Source organism: Podarcis bocagei, assembly GCF_964188305.1.
Source record: "Podarcis bocagei genome assembly, chromosome: 5".
In the NCBI taxonomy this organism is placed as follows: Eukaryota; Metazoa; Chordata; class Lepidosauria; order Squamata; family Lacertidae; genus Podarcis; species Podarcis bocagei.
Window position 1 is genome coordinate 42,732,952 of NC_138129.1, and position 17,640 is coordinate 42,750,591.

The 17,640-nt window shown below is 46.4% G+C and overlaps 1 protein-coding gene and 2 long non-coding RNA genes across 3 annotated transcripts in view; 2 read left to right on the plus strand and 1 right to left on the minus strand.

Annotated features, from left to right (window-relative positions):
- Nucleotides 1-17,640, minus strand: part of LOC308586709 — a 280,032-nt gene that overhangs the window by 160,044 nt on the left and 102,348 nt on the right. The window lies entirely within an intron of this gene.
- LOC308587889 (Krueppel-like factor 15) lies at nucleotides 391-12,455 on the plus strand. Its single transcript, XM_081195787.1, has 3 exons — nucleotides 391-509; nucleotides 5,591-6,624; nucleotides 11,633-12,455. The coding sequence occupies exons 2-3, from the start codon at nucleotides 5,687-5,689 to the stop codon at nucleotides 11,811-11,813; spliced, it is 1,119 nt and encodes a 372-aa protein (XP_081051913.1). The 5' UTR covers nucleotides 391-509; nucleotides 5,591-5,686; the 3' UTR covers nucleotides 11,814-12,455.
- Nucleotides 12,878-15,843, plus strand: LOC308587478. The gene is made up of 2 exons (XR_014008406.1): nucleotides 12,878-13,787; nucleotides 13,999-15,843. It is a non-coding gene; the product is annotated as an uncharacterized lncRNA (long non-coding RNA).

The following is a 17,640-nucleotide window of genomic DNA, read 5'->3' on the forward strand; positions in this document are numbered from 1 at the left end:
AAACCCATACCGACAGCTCTTGCAGATGTGTCCACAGATGTGTTCCTTAATTAATGCCAAGTTGTGTGATCCAACAGCTGCACAACTTTTAATTACGGCATTATAAGCTTAAAATCAGTTCAAATAAGCCAAATAAGCTCGGTCTCAGGCCTCAAGATGGACAGCTTATCGCATTTTGAAGTAAATGACCTAATACACAATCAGGTGACGTTGTGTGTGCGCACACGTGCGCGCATTAAGTCCAATTAGCAACCTGCTCCCCTTTCTGCAGCCACGCGCCGCCGGGCCGTGTTCTCCGCGAGCGGCCGCCACGTGGTTCCCCGGGACGCAGGCGAGCCCCTGCGACGGCCTGCCCAATGGGGCAGCTAGGATGGAGCCAAGCCTTCGAGGGGGCGGCGCCCTTAGCTCCAGCTGGCACTTTCCCCGCGTCATGTGAGCGGCAAGAGCGCTAGAGGCAGACCGAGCGCCAGCAGGGAAAGGAGCGCGACGTCGCTGGCAGCTGGGCGATGGTAAGGGCGAGCGGAGAAGCCGAGCCGGTGCGGGGGTGCAAGATAAGTGGCCCGCCCCCCGGATACGGCCCGTGAAAAGGGATGGGGTCGCTGGGGTGCGCGCGCGCCTGGAGCGAGCCAGCGGCGGAGTTCTGTCCCCGAGTTAGAGACCTGGTGGGGAAGGGGCACTAAGTGTCGGGATCGCTGGGGCGCGCGCGACTTGCCCCATACTGTTCAGCGCACGCGCCCTTTCCCAAGCTAAGAAGTTTGATCACAACTGGCTAAGTGGCGGGGATGGAAATTTGGCCTCACCTGCCCGGCTAATCGAGGTGTGTGATGTGTTTGTTGATGAATGTGATAAAAGACGTTGCCCAATCGCTCCCACTGAAATCTTACGAGTTCAGGAGGCGGATCTTCCTGTAGATTTATTCTCATTTTTATCCGCCCTTCTTGAGTTTATTTGGAGCCCGGGGGGAAAGGCGGGGGGTGGAATCTCGCGCGCCAAGTTAACTTCGGGCTTGCTGTTGAGTCCCATGACCTTCGGAGGGAAATCTGGACGACGAGCGGATTTTCCAGCCGATCTTCGCCCTGCGAAAGCGCTACTCCAGAAATGCAGACTATGCGCGTCGCTCCCTCCCCGCTGACAGATGCAATCGGGTTTTAAGTGCGGGAATCCGGCCAAGCACGCTCAACTTCTAGGGCAAGGGAGACGTGTAGCAATCGCGTGGAGCGAAAAAAAAGGCTGCCTGGCGGACGCGAGAAACTCGACGCGCTCGTCCCTCAACAAACAGTGGCAACGGGGCGGGATGCGGCCGTGCGCCACCCTATGGGAAGCGCGAGGACCCCTTGATTGACGGCAAGCCTGCCCCCTGCTGCTTGATTGGAGGGCGGGAGTCCAGGCTGCCCTGAATGGGGAAGGCAGAAGGAGAGGGTGCCGTCGTCACATCTCCGTAGGGCAAGTCGCATGAGCTCGGCGCTGCCAAGAGCGCTGCCCGATTGCAGCGGGTGGTCTGCGCCGGGCAAACGCATGATTTCCGACTGAGCAGGGTGCGCGTGGCCTGCGCGGTTCCTATTTATGCCCTTAAGGATCTGATCGGGACAAATAGGTAGACGAGAAGCTCGGCCCCGCCTTCTCCATTCCCCAAGTCCGGTGGTTGCTGGAGTGAGAGACACTTTTCATAGGGTTTCTATCTCCCCCACCCCGTGTTTAACCATTGCCCAGGCCAGAGGCATATCTAGACGCTGGCGAAACCTGCCTCCATTGGGGGTGCAGGGCAAGGGCAGGGTGCAAACAACCACCACTCTCGAAATCTCTCAGCAGTCAGAGGATCCAACTGAGGTGCAGAGGCCCCCCATAAAATATGGGGAAAAGGCTGCCCTTCTCCCTCCTCGGGGAAAAGCCCCTAGAGCCGCACACACGCTCCGCACGCTCTTTAAAGGGAGCGCGGCTCTTGGGGGAGCCTTCCTCCCGCTGCCCGGGAGAGGCTGCATGCGGGTAGCCAATAAGCCAGGACAGCAAGAGTGATCGCTGCGCGGTGATCCCACTTGCTGTCCTGGCTTCTGCCTTAGCCACGCGCAGCCTCTTCTGGGCAGGGGGAGCCTTCATCCCGCTGCCCTGAAGAGGCTTGGCGCAGCTATCCCAGAAGCCAGATCCCTTTTGCTGTTCTGGTTTCTGGGATTCAGAATATTTTTTTCTTGTTTTCCTCCTCCAAAAACTAGGTGCGTCATGGTCTGGTGCGTCTTATAGAGTGAAAAATATGTTCCTATCCTACTTGTCTCCTCAAAGGAGCCCAGGGTGGCAGACACCAAAGTGGAACAATTATGCAAGTAAAATGATAAACATAAGTAAAACATTTAAAAACATTGCAAGAATTTTAACATGCAAAGCGATGTGCTCTACCACTGAGCTGTGGTTCGTCTCCTAAATGGAACGTGGAAAAATCCCAAAACTTAAAAACTGAGGTCATATTGTAGTGATCTTGGTTATAGCTCTCCATTCCTTTATGTGCCTTATGCAACAGAGATAACCACAGAATTGGGAAGCTACAGAACTTTTGGCCTTGAGTGCTTGGTACAGCAAATAGCTATGGCAGAAAAATTGACCAACAGCTTAAATTAGCTAAAGGCAGGGATAAGATATTTGATCTTGTATATAGTGTGGTGTAATTTTATCACATTCACAAATCAGTGACATATGCAGAAACATTTATCAAAGATGTTCATCAGATTATTAAAGTATGAACTGTAATATTATGATGAAGTATACAGAAAATCTTCAGGTTGCTAGAGGATCTTAGATATATGCTTACATACACGTTAGAGGAAAAATATGATAGAGACATGACAGTAATTAAAAGATGTAACTGGCTATTTTGTTTTTCAGTGTTTAGTTTGGTAAGTTGGGAATAAAAAAATAATAATTTATGTTTGTTGACAAAAATAGGCAGAGCACACCTTAACTCTGCTCACAAAACTTTACTTATACCTGTATCTAAACCCAGTTCACACATCCAGTTTTCACTTGACTGTTTGTTCTTGGGAATGCACACACATCCAAAATAATTGTACACAACTTTGTCTATATAGGCAAAGGCCATTACAGTGCCAAAATAAATGTGTGCCCCATTAAAGATAAAGTGAGGATGCTTTAAAACACAGGTGAGATTTTAAAAATGGATTGTAGCAAAATTCTCACAAATACAAAATGTACCTTTCCTGCCTACTAAAAATAAAGTGGGACTGAGCCTTGACAGTGTTCATTTTCTTTACCGCCTGCCAGAACATTAATACGTGAAAAGCCCTAACAAACACCTTTTTAAGGAAAAAAGGAAGGAAGGAAGAGGCATGTAATTACAAACAGGAAACATTTTATCGTGAAAAATGAATGGTGTCGACTGAAAACTGGCCTGTATAAAACTAATGGCCAGGTCTCTAGCTCTTACTATCTCTGTGCTGTGGATTTGTAGGGGAAAGACACGTGGAATTATTAAGATTCAACAACCTCTGGACTTAATTTTAATCAAGGCCTGCTACCAAACACTCCTAGAGGGAGGGGAAACTAAGAATGAGGCTGGTTCCTCCCATTCTGTCCTTTGTAAACACCTGGAGTAGGTGTTGATCTAGTGTGGGAGCAAGACAAGAGGCACTTCCAATCTTGTGAATGGGGTTATGAAATGCATTGAGCAACATCAGGTCTTTGACCCTGTGTTGCTGCTGGCAGACCTTGAAATACTTTAAATGCTGCTCCCTTAAAGGCTGGGTGTGTTTATTGAAGAATGCTTCCCCAATCTCCAGCGGGGCTTTCAGCAATATGAGAAGATAGCAGTGGCAAAGAGCAGCATGGACAAAGCTGAAGGAATTTCATGCCTTCACACTCTCAGAGGCTGTGGGTTCTCTTGATCCAGTCTGGGTTACCTCCTCCCCACTTTGGCTATGTTGTTGGCACCTTGCTAATACAGCAAACTGCCTTGCTGATGTAGTCCAAAGGAAAGCAGAGCAGTATGTTTGGCACCAGCTGGGCTGCAGGAGTTACCAGAGGGCATCATCCAACCATTGTAGGGACTTCACTCCTGATTTGTGTAGGGTTTACTCCTTAGCCCTTTCTTCTCTCAAAGATATCCTGCAAGGCAGTGGAGGTTTGGGTGAGAGTTTTCCTTCTCCTAGATGGAAACCTCCTTCCCAGGTTGACCATCTGCCTCTCACTCCTCTCTGCAGCATGTGCAGAACCTGCCTTCCTGACAGTTGAATGGACAGGTCTCATCCATTCAGTCCCCTGGAGCCTGTCTTCTCATGCAGGGGAAGTCCTTGACACATCAAGGGTTTGAGACCCATCGGCTACCCACACCTGGTTTAGACAGCCAGTTGAAACCACTTCCTGGTTGGAGCCACTGTCACATGCTGCCAGCTTTCAGGAGCCCAGGTGAATGCTGAGTGCAGGGTGGGGACCAAAGATGGAGAAACTGCCCAAGAAGGAGCAAACGTACGCCCCACCAGATTTTACAATCCTTCCCTAACATCCCATGCACCCCTTTGGCTATGTACACATCATATATTTAAAGCCCAAGAATCCTGGGAACTGCAATATGTTAAGAAACTACATCTCCCAGGATGAACTACAGCTCCCAGTGGGGAAACTGCAGCTCCCAGGATGATTTGCTGGAAGCCATCTGCCTTAAACGGATAGGGTGTACTCAGTGCTTTTTTTCCCCTAAAAAAATGTTTTGGGGTACTCTCACTTCCGTCTGAGACTTCGGAAACACCAGGAAAGGAAAGGAAGATGCCAAGGGCGGTAAGAATGGAACTGACAATTAACCATGCTAGAGAAGAAACTAAAAATTTAATTTTTTGAAGTTTCTTCTCCTGTTAGATTCACAAAATGTTTAGGGGTATGAGTACCCCTGCATACCCCCAGAGAAAAGCACTGTGTACCAATACGAGCCCATTAAAACTAATATTGATATAAGTGTGAACAGAGACATGGAACAGAATCTGAGGTAACCATAGTTTTTTTTGGAAATGCTTTTCACATTGACCCTTTCTAACTTTGGGTGAAATTGAGAAACCACTAATGGGACAAATACGATTTTTCCTAGGCAAACCTGTCTATCATTACCACATAGTTTTGTAATCCATAGTATGACCTGTTTGAGGTTAACCAATATTTCTTTTGATTCGGTTATCAGATGCAGGCCTTATTTTGTTTCAAAGAACTACATTCTTGCTTTCAAGTGGGAAAGAGCCCTGGCAGATAGGCTTTGAGTTGGACCCCATTAAAGAAATTGCCTCTGTTCTTCAGTCTGTTAAACCCTTAGGGCACATCCTTCCAGATGGTTCTGAATGAGTGCATTCAATGCACTGTGTTGGCTAGAGTTCAAACAATGGGTGGATTCTCAAACAGATTCTTGTAAATTTGAATTTGTATTATCTTTTTTTCCAAAATAAGGATTTTAAAAGGGGGAGGAGAAGTGGTTTTGTTTTGTTTTTAATACTGAATCTGTTTATAGTAGTAAATCAAAGTAGTATATAGATCCCTTCAGGTGTTCTGTATTCCCTGTATTACTATTTTTAAATTAAGGAACCTCCTTGTGGTTGTCTTCCTGCAGGTGGATCTATAACCAATATTCATAATTTTCAGCTCGTTGGCATAATATATTATATACAGCTATCAATACATCTTTTTATGAGGAGGCGGCAAACCAATGGTCTCAGTAAATCATAGCAAACTGGTGTCTGCTTCAAGTCAGCTGACTGCTTCAGCTCCCATTCAGTTAGCCAACGCTTCAGTTGCTCTCAAGCATGAGATGCCACCATTGAATTTGCTGCAGGATTGCAGCGGGGAGCAGGCTTCTAACCCATCAGCTATCTCCAACTTAATCTGCACATCAGAGACGGGTGTTTCGCAGTCCAAGGTAAAGAAGGATGGGGAGAAACCACAGACCACTATCTACGAAGCCTACCTCAGACTTCCTGATTTTTGCCCGGAACTCTCCAGGGACTTTAGCCCTACACTGGAGGAGATTGAGGAGTTCCTGAATGAGAAAATGGCAATTCTCAAAGATGAGCTGAATGACAAGCAGCAGGCAGGAGGACAGCTTAAGAGAAAGTCTGAGATCAGCTTGGGTAGTCCCGGGGAACAGTCTGTTCCTGTAGCTGTTCCGGATGAAGGCCTTTCCTGCTCTGCTCAGTCAGGAGTGGTGGTTTCTGGTGGTACAGGCATCCCAGGGACTGCGGGGACTGTCCCAGTTGTCCTTCAGATCCAGCCCAACCAAGCGAGTGAAGGCAAGTCGCCAACCCAGAGCCCTGTTGGTGGTATTAGGGTGGCTCAGTTGGTCATCAGAATGCAAGGGCAGAGCCTGACTGTTCTTCCCCAGGTCATCCAAAGCCCTTCAACAGGCACAGAACAAAAATATGTACGGATAGCCCCTTTGCCTGTGACGCTGAGGCCTGGAGTTCTTGGAAGCGTGAAGAATGTGGAGGCCAGGGCCCCCAAAGCCTCCCCTCCTGTCATCCGAGTCCACAAGTGCACACATCCCGGTTGCACAAAGATGTACACTAAGAGTTCTCACCTCAAGGCACACTTCCGACGCCATACTGGAGAAAAGCCTTACACCTGTACTTGGCCCAACTGTGGCTGGAGGTAAGTGTGTGGCAATAAAAAAACGGCCTGGTTATTTGATTATTTTTTTGAAAGTTGACAGTTGACTTTGTTGCTCAATGAAAGCTTTGTGGGATCAGATAGGCTCACTTAACTACTAGAATAAACTAGTACTTCCAGCCAACAGTGCAGTCGTGTATATTTCTCAGGCACCAGTCCCATTGTTTTCAGCGAGGCCTACTACCAAATCCTGTAGAAGTGTGTTTAGGACTGCAAGGTTACGTATTGGTTGAGAAATAATTTAAAATGTATTGCCTGAACTGAAGTATACATGCGTCCTGGACACAACCCACTAGACATTTCTCTAAAAGCTCTGCTGAAATGGATTGGAGCTGTTCAAGAACATTGGTGATGATCATTGGTGCTTTTTAATATTACCATCTGTGTCTTTTTAAAGGAAACAACTCCAATGAAAACAAACAGATCTCATATTTGGTCAACAGTGAATGAATCTTTCACTGATGGGATTCAATTAGAAATTGTTATTTTTCCATCCCTGGTCAGATAATGATTGATACATACACAGCACTGTTGCCATATTTTATTCTTTTATTTCCTCAGCAAGGTTTCTGTTCCTCCTTTGACTGCCAGGCAGTGCACAAATGATAATGCTAGGGTTCATTAGGAGAGGAATTGAAAATAAAACTGCCGATACCATAATGCCGTTATACATATCTATGGTGCAACTGCATTTGGAATACTGTTCCATATGGTTCTGGTGGCCTCTCCTTGAACAGGACATTGTAGAGCTGGTAAAGGTTCAGAAAAGGGCAACCAAAACTGGTCAAGGGGGCGGAGCAAAGGTTGCAGAATATGGAACCACAGAAAAAAAGTGAGTAAAGGTGATGTAACAGACATTCATAAAATGATGCATGTCGTGGAGAAAGTGGCTCGAGAAAAGTTTTTCTTCTTTTCTCCTAACACTGGAGCTTGTGGACCTCCAATAAAACTGAATGTTGGCACTGAATGTTCGTGTGTTGCATTTTTGCTAATCTTGCAACTGTTCAAAGGCATAGGACCTCTTCCCTGATGGGAGAGAAAAATAAAAGGGTCCTTGCACTAGCCTCCCCATGCACTATAATTGTGCAACCCACCATTCTTTTTCAACAGCTTTGTGAATAATTTCACCTTAATCGTTCTGCATTTCCCAGAATTAATTCCATGAGTAGATTAGCTGCAGTTTACAGACTTCTGTGACCTGCTGGGGTGTAGCTGATAGTCCAGGTACAAGCTCAAGACAGTCATGTGGCAAGGAGTTCCTTCTTTTAATAGGTTCCTTTTTTCTGATCCTTCCCATACATATGATGTACTGAAGTCGCAAAGTCTTCTGGGATTGCATTTGTGTCTGCCCTTGTACCTTTTCCTCAAGCAGATGGTTTTGTTTAAAATTTAAAAGCCTCCAGCTGTCATGGCATTGGTGGCAGGGACTTTCCAAATGTGGAGAGGCTGCTCCTAGGGAACCTGCAGCTGCCAGACTTTGCAGGGGCTTTGCAGCCATTGCTCAGGGCATCTTGTGAAAAGAGGAGCTCAGTAAAATATCGATATTGTTTCCAAAATACGGAGGGCATGTGCAGTTTCCAAGCTTACCAAACAGGGGAGAAGGGCAGGGACTGGAACAGGCCCCCAGGCAAGGGTTGCACATATTTGCTCCTCTCAAGCAACCTGAAATCCCTGACAACATATAGGGTTGAATTTACTGTTTCCTTGAGAATCATTCTCAAGGGGGTCCTGTGTGATCTTGGCTGATCTGCTTCCTTCCAGCTTCTTTGGCTGTAATGACCTGAGACTTTGGAATGTATTCCTGCTTAACTGCAGAAAGTGAAGTCAGGGGGGCTTCTTTCTCCCCCTTGTAGCTCTGGTAAATGTATTAGGAATCTGTTTGATCTCTGCAGTGCTCTATAAAACCAAACTTCTCCGCTACATTAGATATGAGCTGCAAATGGAGGAGGAGTCAGTGAGCATAACAAGCTTCTGACTCCACATTCTTTTGTGGACATTATGGATGGACCCATCTAATGACTCTACCATATGTCTGGGTCACTGAGAATGCAGTTTTTAGTTCTTTGCTGCAGCATGTATGCGTCTCCTATATCAGCGATGGGGAACCTGTGGCTCTGCATGTGTTACTGGACTACAACTCCTAATAGGCTCAGCTACAATGGTGGATGGTAGGGATGATGGGAGTTGTAGTCCAGCAACATCTGGAGGGCTGTTATAGGTTAGCCACCCCGGCATCTCCACCCCCATTGTTCAGCCCAGGCACTGAGGTCCAGCTCTGAGGGCCTCCTGGCAGTTCCCTCACTGTGAGAAGTGAGGTTACAGTGAACCAGGCAGAGGGCCTTCTCGGTTGTGGCACCTGCCCTGTGGAACGCCCTCCCTTCAGATGTGAAGGAAATAAGCTATCTTCTCTTTAAAAGACATCTGAAGGCAGCCCTGTTTAGGGAAGTTTTTAATGTTTGATGTTTTATCGTGTTTTTAATATTCTGTTGGGAGCCACCCAGAGTGGCTGGGGAAACCCAGCCAGGTGGGTAGGGTATAAATTATTATTTTATTTTATTTTTATTAAATAAGTTTTCAGTAGCGCAGTGGGTTAGAGTAGATCTCATAACTGCCACTGAGTAGATTACCCAATATCATCCAGGGAATCTGAAAAAGCAGGTGATCCAACTGGATTCCTTCTTTCTAGGGTTGGTGACTGTGGGATCTCCTTTGTAATTATATATTTGCCTTTACAAGGTGCAGAAAGTTATGAAAGGGCAGTGTACCGGTTGGGATTTCTGAACTGCTTTTAAAGGCTGCACATGTACTGGCATATTTGAAACATATAACCTGTATGCATATGTGCCCTGAAGATCTGTTGCCAATTGCCAAATTCAGTGGCATGCACTCACGGGTGAGATGGAAACATACCATTTCAAATACAAGAATGTACCGTATTTTTCGCCCCATAAGACGCACCGGCCCATAGGACGCACCTAGTTTTTTTGGGAGGAAATAAAGGGGGAAAAAATTATTTCCCCCCCAGGTGCGCTGCGCTAATCCCGAAGCTTGGGGCGTGCGGAGCTCAGCACGCCCCAAGCTTCTGGGTGCCGGCAAGGTCTCCGCTAGCCCTGGGAGAGCCGCGCGGCTCTCCCAGGGCTAGCAGAGCACTGCGCTAATCCCGAAGCTTGGGGCGTGCGAAGCTCAGCGCGCCCCAAGCTTCTGGGTGCCGGCAAGCAGTCCGCTAGCCGTGGGAAAGCCGCGCGGCTCTCCCAGGGCTAGCGGAGCGCTGCGCTAATCCAGAAGCTTGGGGCGTGCGGAGCTCAGCGCGCCCCAAGCTTGTGGGTGCAGGCAAGCTCTCCGCTAGCCCTGGGAGAGCTGGGTCTCCCACAGCTAGCGGATAGCTTCCTGAAGCCTGGAGAGCGAGAGGGGTCGGTGCGTACCGACCCCCCTCGCTCTCCAGGCTTCAGTGAAAGCCTGCATTCGCCCCATAAGACGCACACACATTTCCCCTTCATTTTTGGAGGGGGAAAAGTGCGTCTTATAGGGCGAAAAATACGGTATGTTGTATGTACGTGTACAAAATCTTTAATATGTGACATATTCATTGAAAGTGTTTTATTCTGCTCTTTATCCAAAAAAGACTTCTAGAAAGAAAAGGGATTGGGAGAGAAGAGGTGGGTGGGGGGGGATGGGGATGATTTCAGGCACTATTTCCTAGTTACAGATTTCTAATCATCCTTAGTCACGAGCTATTTCTCACGATCTGAAGTTGCAGGGGTTCTTGTCTGCCCATAAGTCTTTTTGAGATTAGAAAAAGAGACAAAGTTATTCCCTTACATTTCCCCACTCAATGGCACCACTTTGGTTCAATCAGGGCCCCTTGACAATTTAAAAAAATAATGATTGTCCAGGGTTGTTTCTGATGTGACTCTGAGTGGATTGTCAGTGAGATCATGTCTGGTCTGTTCCTGAATTATTATGTAACATTGGACAAGTTGTGCTTCCTTCTTCGTCTTTGTTTTCCTCACTCCAAACAGAGAGACAGTATTTCACAGAAGCTTGATGACTTTGTTAATATTTGTCAAGGTCTTTTGAGTTCCTTTGTTGGAAGGCACTCCTTGAACTTGTTTTAAGGCTTACTGCTCTTGTCAAAGGCTGATTTTCTTCTACATCATGTCAGCCTTAGTTCATATGTGAAAAGAAGGAACCAAGAAGGGGTGGGAAGGAGAGAGACAGACAGAATGTCAGTGGTACACAAGAATAAAGGGTCAAGAATGGGCAATTAAACCTCTGTCTTTGTGCACCTTTGAGAGGTTATATTTTATTTATTATCACCTTTATATCCCACCAAGGAGCTCAAGGTGACATACATAGTTCTCCCTGACCCCTTCCTGTCCTCAAAGCAACCTTGTGAGTTTGGTTAAGCTGAGGGACTGTGGCTGGCCCAAGCTCACCCAGTGAGCTTTATGACTGAATGGGAATTTTGAACCCTGGGCTCTCAAGTCCTAGTCGTCTCACTCTACTACATTATCCTTTTCACCTGAGATGGTAAATCTGTGACCCTTCACAAGCTGTTGGGACTATAGCTGCCATCAACCTTGATCATTGGCCATGCTGGCTGGGGCTGCTGGGAGTGGAAGATGAACAACATCTGAAGGACCACCAGGTTGTGCCATCCCTGCCCTGTCTGAGCCCAAGAGTGGTTCATGACCTATAGTCCCAATGAATTGCACCTGCCTGTTTCCAAGTGGCAAAGATTCATGTCTAGAGAAGCTGCTTTCTAGCATCTTGCGGTTTCAAAATGTGAGTAGGGCGCATGTTTTATATTTCTGAAATAGACACTGGATTCTTGAGAGTCACACTAGAGCAGCATCTGCTAGACAAATCTGCTTTATATCCCAGAATCCTCTCTTGTAGTTTGCTTTGACTGTGTGTGAAGCCATTTGGTGAGAACAACCTCCTTGGTTCACGCAACTGTGCAGTAAACATCTCTTCTTCTGTCTGGTAGGTTTTCCCGCTCGGATGAGCTCTCTCGCCACAAGCGCTCCCATTCTGGACTCAAGCCTTACCAGTGCCAAGTGTGTGAGAAGAAATTTGCCCGCAGTGACCACTTATCCAAACACATGAAGATCCACAAAGGGTCATTCAGTTTGGGAATCCAGACAGCTCAAGGTTGTGGTCATAGCTGACTCTGCTTTTGGTGCCTTGCCAAGAAAATAATTCCTGCTCAAGTGAGATGACAAATGCAAATATAAAAGACGGCTTTGTTTGGAAGAGAGGAAAGGAATTGACTTGTGTAAAGTCTATTGGAAAGACCAAAGCCTACTTCTACCTGAACATGCCTTTCAATCAGGACCTGCCTCCAAACAGGTCCCTGATACTTGTGAACTCTTGTAAAACTTGTAATTAAGTTTGTGGGAAATATGTGACAATGAAGGAGGTTGGGGTGGGCAGGGTGAGATTCACTGTTTAGATCTGAATTTTAGAATATGGACTGTTTGGGCCAAGGATGGAAGAACCTTTGATCTTCTAGATTGTGTTGGGCTACAGCTTCCGTTATTTCTGACCATTGGCCATGCTCGGTGAGATTGATGGGAGGTGGAATCCAACAACATCTGGAAGGCCACAGGTTCTCCACCTGTGGTTTAGGCATTTCTAATGCTTTTTCCTGTGGTGTACACATAGAACAGTATTTGAATGGGAGGGTGTGGGTTCTTTTGCATTTCTTTCTGAGTTAGCATCCTGCTTGATCACTCAGCCACTGATTCTGAAACTGTAACCAATGCAATGAAATTACAGGTGAAATATTCACTAAAATTGCAAATCTCAAAGTTCAGAGCTTGAATATCAGTACCAGGAAATCATATTTTCCCAAGTCTTTATTTTCAGACTATACCTCTCTAAAGCCAAATTGGTTTCATGGCATTCAGTGTAATTTGTGTGATGCGTAATGGTTTGTCTTTAGGAAAATGAATTGCATTATGGATTACTGTGAGTTGTTATTCTATAGCCCCAATTTAAATGTTTATTCTGTGAGCTGTACACTGCTTGTGCCTGAGAATGGGACTTGGGGTCCAAGACAGTGGCGTAGCGTGGGGGGTGCAGGGGGGGCCGGCCGCACCGGGCGCAACATCTGGGGGTTAGGGTTAGGGGGCGCAAATCCATGGGTTAGGGGGCGCAAATCCACGGGTTAGGGGGCGCAAATTACTTGCCTTGCCCCGGGTGCTGACAACCCACGCTATGCCACTGGTCCAAGACCTAACCTGTACACATGTTAATCCATGGTGGGAAATGTAATCTGATTTGTCTCTGAAATAAGACAAACAAGAGTGTCCTGAGTCTGCCCCAGACTGTAAAGCAGAAATGAGGAACCTCCAGATTGCTGGACTACAGCTCCCATTATCCCTAGCCATTAGTCATGCTAGCTGGGGCTGATGGGAGTTGAAGTGCAATAAAAGCCAGAGGGCCACAGATTCCCCATCCTTGCTATGAAGTTTGGTGGTACAGCCTTAAGTATTGCACACATTGCCTATGGTTACAATTCTATGCCACTTTGTTGAAAGTGAGCCCCACTGAATACAATGGACTTATTTCTGAGAAGACATTTATAGCATTTCACTGTAAATGCCTCACATGCCTTTTGTTTGAACTTATTTTGAGCATTGTTAATCCACCAGAGCTGTCATTATGGTCTGTTTTGCTTTTATTATTCAGGTTGCTTAACTTACCTTGCACCCATGGAATTCAGGGCTGGTTAGAGAGAGAGAGAATGATTGATGCAAGTCCCAACACAGTCAGTCTCATGACTGGGTGGGGATTTAACACAGGTCTACCATGGCATTTCTGTGCGCTGCTCTGGTTTACCAGAAGTGGCTTAGTCATGCTGGCCACATGACCCGGAAGCTGTACGCCGGCTCCCTCAGCCAATAAAGCGAGATGAGCGCTGCAACCCCAGAGTCGTCCGCAACTGGACTTAATGGTCAGGGGTCCCTTTACCTTTACCAGGTTCCCTGTGGTAGCCATTATGACAACTTCCACCTGATGATTTGTTTCTTTAGTTAAAACGACGAAGAGTTGTGCAGCACCTTAAAGCAGGAGTGGGCAAGCTGCAGTGCTCCACTTGCTGGGCTCCCAACTCTCATCAGTCCCAGCCAGCATACTCAGTGGCCAGGGGTGGTAACTGCTAGCCATGATGGGTACATTCTACCCCCACTGTTGGACGCAGTATTACCTATGAATGCCAACTGCTGGGAATCACAAGGTGGAGGGTTGCTGTTGTGTACAGGCTGTGCTTGTGGGCTTCCCACAGGCATCTGGTTAGCCACTGTGAGAACTGGATGCTGGACTTGATGGACCTTTGGACTGACCCAGCAGGGCTTTTCTTATGTCGTTGTTATGCATAAGGTTACAGGTTCAATCCCTGGCATCTCCTGGTAGGGGAGGAGACCCCAGAGAGCCACAGATAGTGTAGACATTTCTGAGCTAAGTGGACTCATAGCCTCACCCTGTATAAAATAGCTTCCAATGCTCATGTGTCTTGAACCTATGTGGCAAGATGCCTTGTTTGTTATGTGTCTCCACCCTGTTTTGATGCAATGGTTCTTGCCAGAAGTTGAGAACAATAGCTTACCAAGTGCAAGTCTAGTAGCCTGCTCTCAAACATGTTTACTTGGAAGTGTTTTGATTCTGCGATACATATGTTGAGTGTGCTTCTTGTTGTTGCCTGCCTTGGTTATTCAAGCCTCCTTCCCCTGCGGGCACCTTCTTTTTTCCAGTCTGTGCCAGCCTGAGTGACTCATACACCACCTCTTTCTCTTTTCCTTGCTCCAGCTTCCTTATACATAAAAATAACTTTCCTTTCTCCAGCTTCATTATCTCACATTACGTTCTTTGGATCTGCACACACTATACCTTGAAAGCACATTCTAAGCACATTCTTTCTCTCAAAAAAATAAAATAAACGTAGGCACTGTAGTTTAAGGATTGCTGGGAATTCTAACTCTGAGAGAGGTCAACTACAGTGCCCAGAATTCTTTGAGGGAAAGAATGTGTTTTGAATGTGCTTTCAAGGTAGAGCATGTACTAATGTTCAGGCTCTGAACTGGGCTCTAAATGAACATCTAAAGAGGCTCTGTCACCATTATTCCTCCCACAGAATGAGCTTTCGTTGGCAATATCGACTTAGTCTAAAAAGAATGTTTGAAAAGCACCTCCTACGGGAAACTGTGCTATGACAATTCTAGCTATTTAAAGCCCTGAAAAAGAACTTGTGCTCACAGGTGCAGAAATCCAGGATTCATGCCCAGCCATGCAGACAGATATATTTGCATATGTCACAGTAAAGAAAAACAAACTGAATCAGTCGTCATAGCTGACAGAGTTACTTGTCAACTGCTGCATTCCCTCTCGGAAAGGAAAATGAGTTTTGGCAATCTGTGTGATTCTTCCCCGCCCTCACTCTTTTCTTAGTTTTCGTATAAATATCTCTTTTTAGGCATCCATCAGTCATCCTGTGATAAAAGCCCTTTATCTCACATTGGCCTCAGATTAACTTCTTGGCTGTGTAAATAAAGTACATGTTCTAAAGGTCAATCAGAGGTTGCTGAAAGTTGAGAGAGTCCACAATCCATGGCAATACTGGAATCCCCATTTCCTTCCTTTTCATCCTAGCATGACACCATCGTGTCAGTACTACTAGGGTCATTAACAGTTCACAGTTTCATAGGTTGATTGCCAATCACAGTGATTTTCTAAATTAAGTCCACAAGGAGGGTTGGCTGGAAAACAGACTGGATTATCAATTTAGGCAGATGGGTGGTTAGCTCAGGATAACAACCTTGGGCTAACAACCCTGAGATAGCAGGTACCATTGCCTGAATCAACCTATAGATGTATCTTCAGATATAACATAAGTTCAATCAGGGGCAAGCAACACGCCCTCAGCCCAATTTCAATTTGGGAGACAAGGAGGGGGGGAAGGGGTTTACAGACAGAGAACATTGAATGAAAGAGGGAGAGAGGGGAGGGGAAGAGCCACAGAGGAAGGGTACTCCTTCCTACTTTTAACTCTAGCCCTACCCACTACCAACATTCAGCTGCCAATATGTTCTATGTTTGTTCATGACGCTTATAATTTGTCTTTCTTCCATCATGGAGCCCTAGGCAGTGTACATCTGGTTTCTAGGTAGGCACTCATTAAAGAACTCTGCTTTAACTTCAGCAAGGTGCTGGCATGTTGTGATATTATCTTAACAGGAATACAACCCATTGCAGAAAGAAAAAAAAAGGTCACTGGACCCTGATTTAAAGGGATAAAGAACTGTGATAAAGCTGGCATGACCACCTTTTTTTGGCGTTGGCGGGAGTGAATTCTTACTTTCACAAAGATGCCTGCTATATGCAATTTTGTCCGACAGAATTACTTGGAACTCACATGTCACCATTTTCCTCATAACCTCCACCATTTCATAGGGGAAAATAGGCCTAGACCTGTCAATATGTCTTTGGGTGGGTCCAAGGATGTGACTTGGCATATAAAGGCAGCTCAGGAAGGTGTGGCACTGCAAATGTACCACAGGCAGAATACAAGGCAAGTGAGGCACATAATACACATATGCACTGTACTGTTGACTGTTTAGAACATGGGTAGGCAAACTAAGGTCTGCGGGCCAGATCAGGCCCAATTGTCTTCTGGATTCAGCCTGCAGACGGTCCAGGAATCACTGTGTGGATCGCCAGCACGCACATGCTTTCCCTCCACCTCACAAGGCGCCGCTTCCTCCCTCCCTCCTCCCGGCTTCTCCCCGCCCTGCCTAGAGGAGGAAGGGGCTGGGCTTTGTTGGTGCCAGCAGCAGCAGCACTCGAGCGCCGCCATTTTAAGCAGCCCCTCTCCGGAGCCCTTTCGCATGCTGCTCATCATCCCTCCACTGCCACCACCAGCCCCTGCCGCTCGCAAGACATAGGTAAGCAGCCACCGGGGCTCATGGTGCTCTTGCATCACCCCCCCCCCATATAGTCCGGTTCCCCACAAGGTCTGAGGGACAGTGGACTGGCCCCCTGCTGAAAAAGTTTGCTGACCCCTGGTTTAGAAGATATTGTCCTATTTTATATGCAGAATTGTACTTAAGTATTTATTTATTTAGCCTGCTTCACTGAATGACATGGGGCTATTTGGTTATCTGCGTGCTTTGATTCGGCCGTTTCCAGTCAGCGAAGCCAAAGCTAAATAAATAAATCCTTAAGCACAGCTTAAATGATACTAGTTGGACCTGTGTTAAAATTCCTATTCTGCTATGAACCTAACTCTGCGGCTGTGGGTCAGCCACTTTCTCTTCTTGTACGCTTGCCTCCTAGGGTGGTTGTGAGGATAAAATCACCATGCCTAGCACCCTCAATTTCTTGGAAGAAGGGTAGGATGCAAACATAGCAACATATAATTCATGCTCTTTATGTGCTTGCACACTGGTGTTTGTAGCAGTAAAGTGTGAAGAAGGCAAGCTTGTAAATGCACAGTTGGCATGTATCACGAGTCTAACCACAATTTTAACTTCCAGAGCATTCCCACTGCACGTATGCCGGTGCTGTGTGCCTTTCTTTTATAGTTTACGGTGTTTCCTGCAGCAAAAACTGGCACGCAGTGGCAGATGCTCTAGCGTGTGAAGCATGAAACAGCTCCAACAGCATGTAGCCTCATCTGAATTGTGTCTCATCTGACTTCATCTAGATTGCACCTAGAGGTTAAAGTGCTAAGCAAAGCAGCCCAGAGGAGAGTTCAAAAAAGTGGCTTTTCATGGCTGCATCTTGTGCCTTTTATCTTTATTGTGAGCAGGGTTACCAAATAATTGTGAAACAAGTTACTCTTTGCCTACTTTGTGCAATCTCTGTAACTCTTAGAATTTTCACTTTAGCTACTTGATAATTGGGCTGCCTTTATGGACACTTGTGCTATATAATCCAATATAGCAGAATCAATTTTTACCTTTCTAGTTTTACAGCAAGACATCCAATGTTCTCCCT

Excerpts from the sequence above, each read along its gene's own strand:
- LOC308587889 (XM_081195787.1), top strand. The coding sequence starts at position 5,687 with ATGGTCTCAGTAAATCATAGCAAACTGGTGTCTGCTTCAAGTCAGCTG. Across the intron at positions 6,625-11,632 it reads TGGCCCAACTGTGGCTGGAG|GTTTTCCCGCTCGGATGAGC; the intron begins GTAAGTGTGTGG and ends TCTGTCTGGTAG.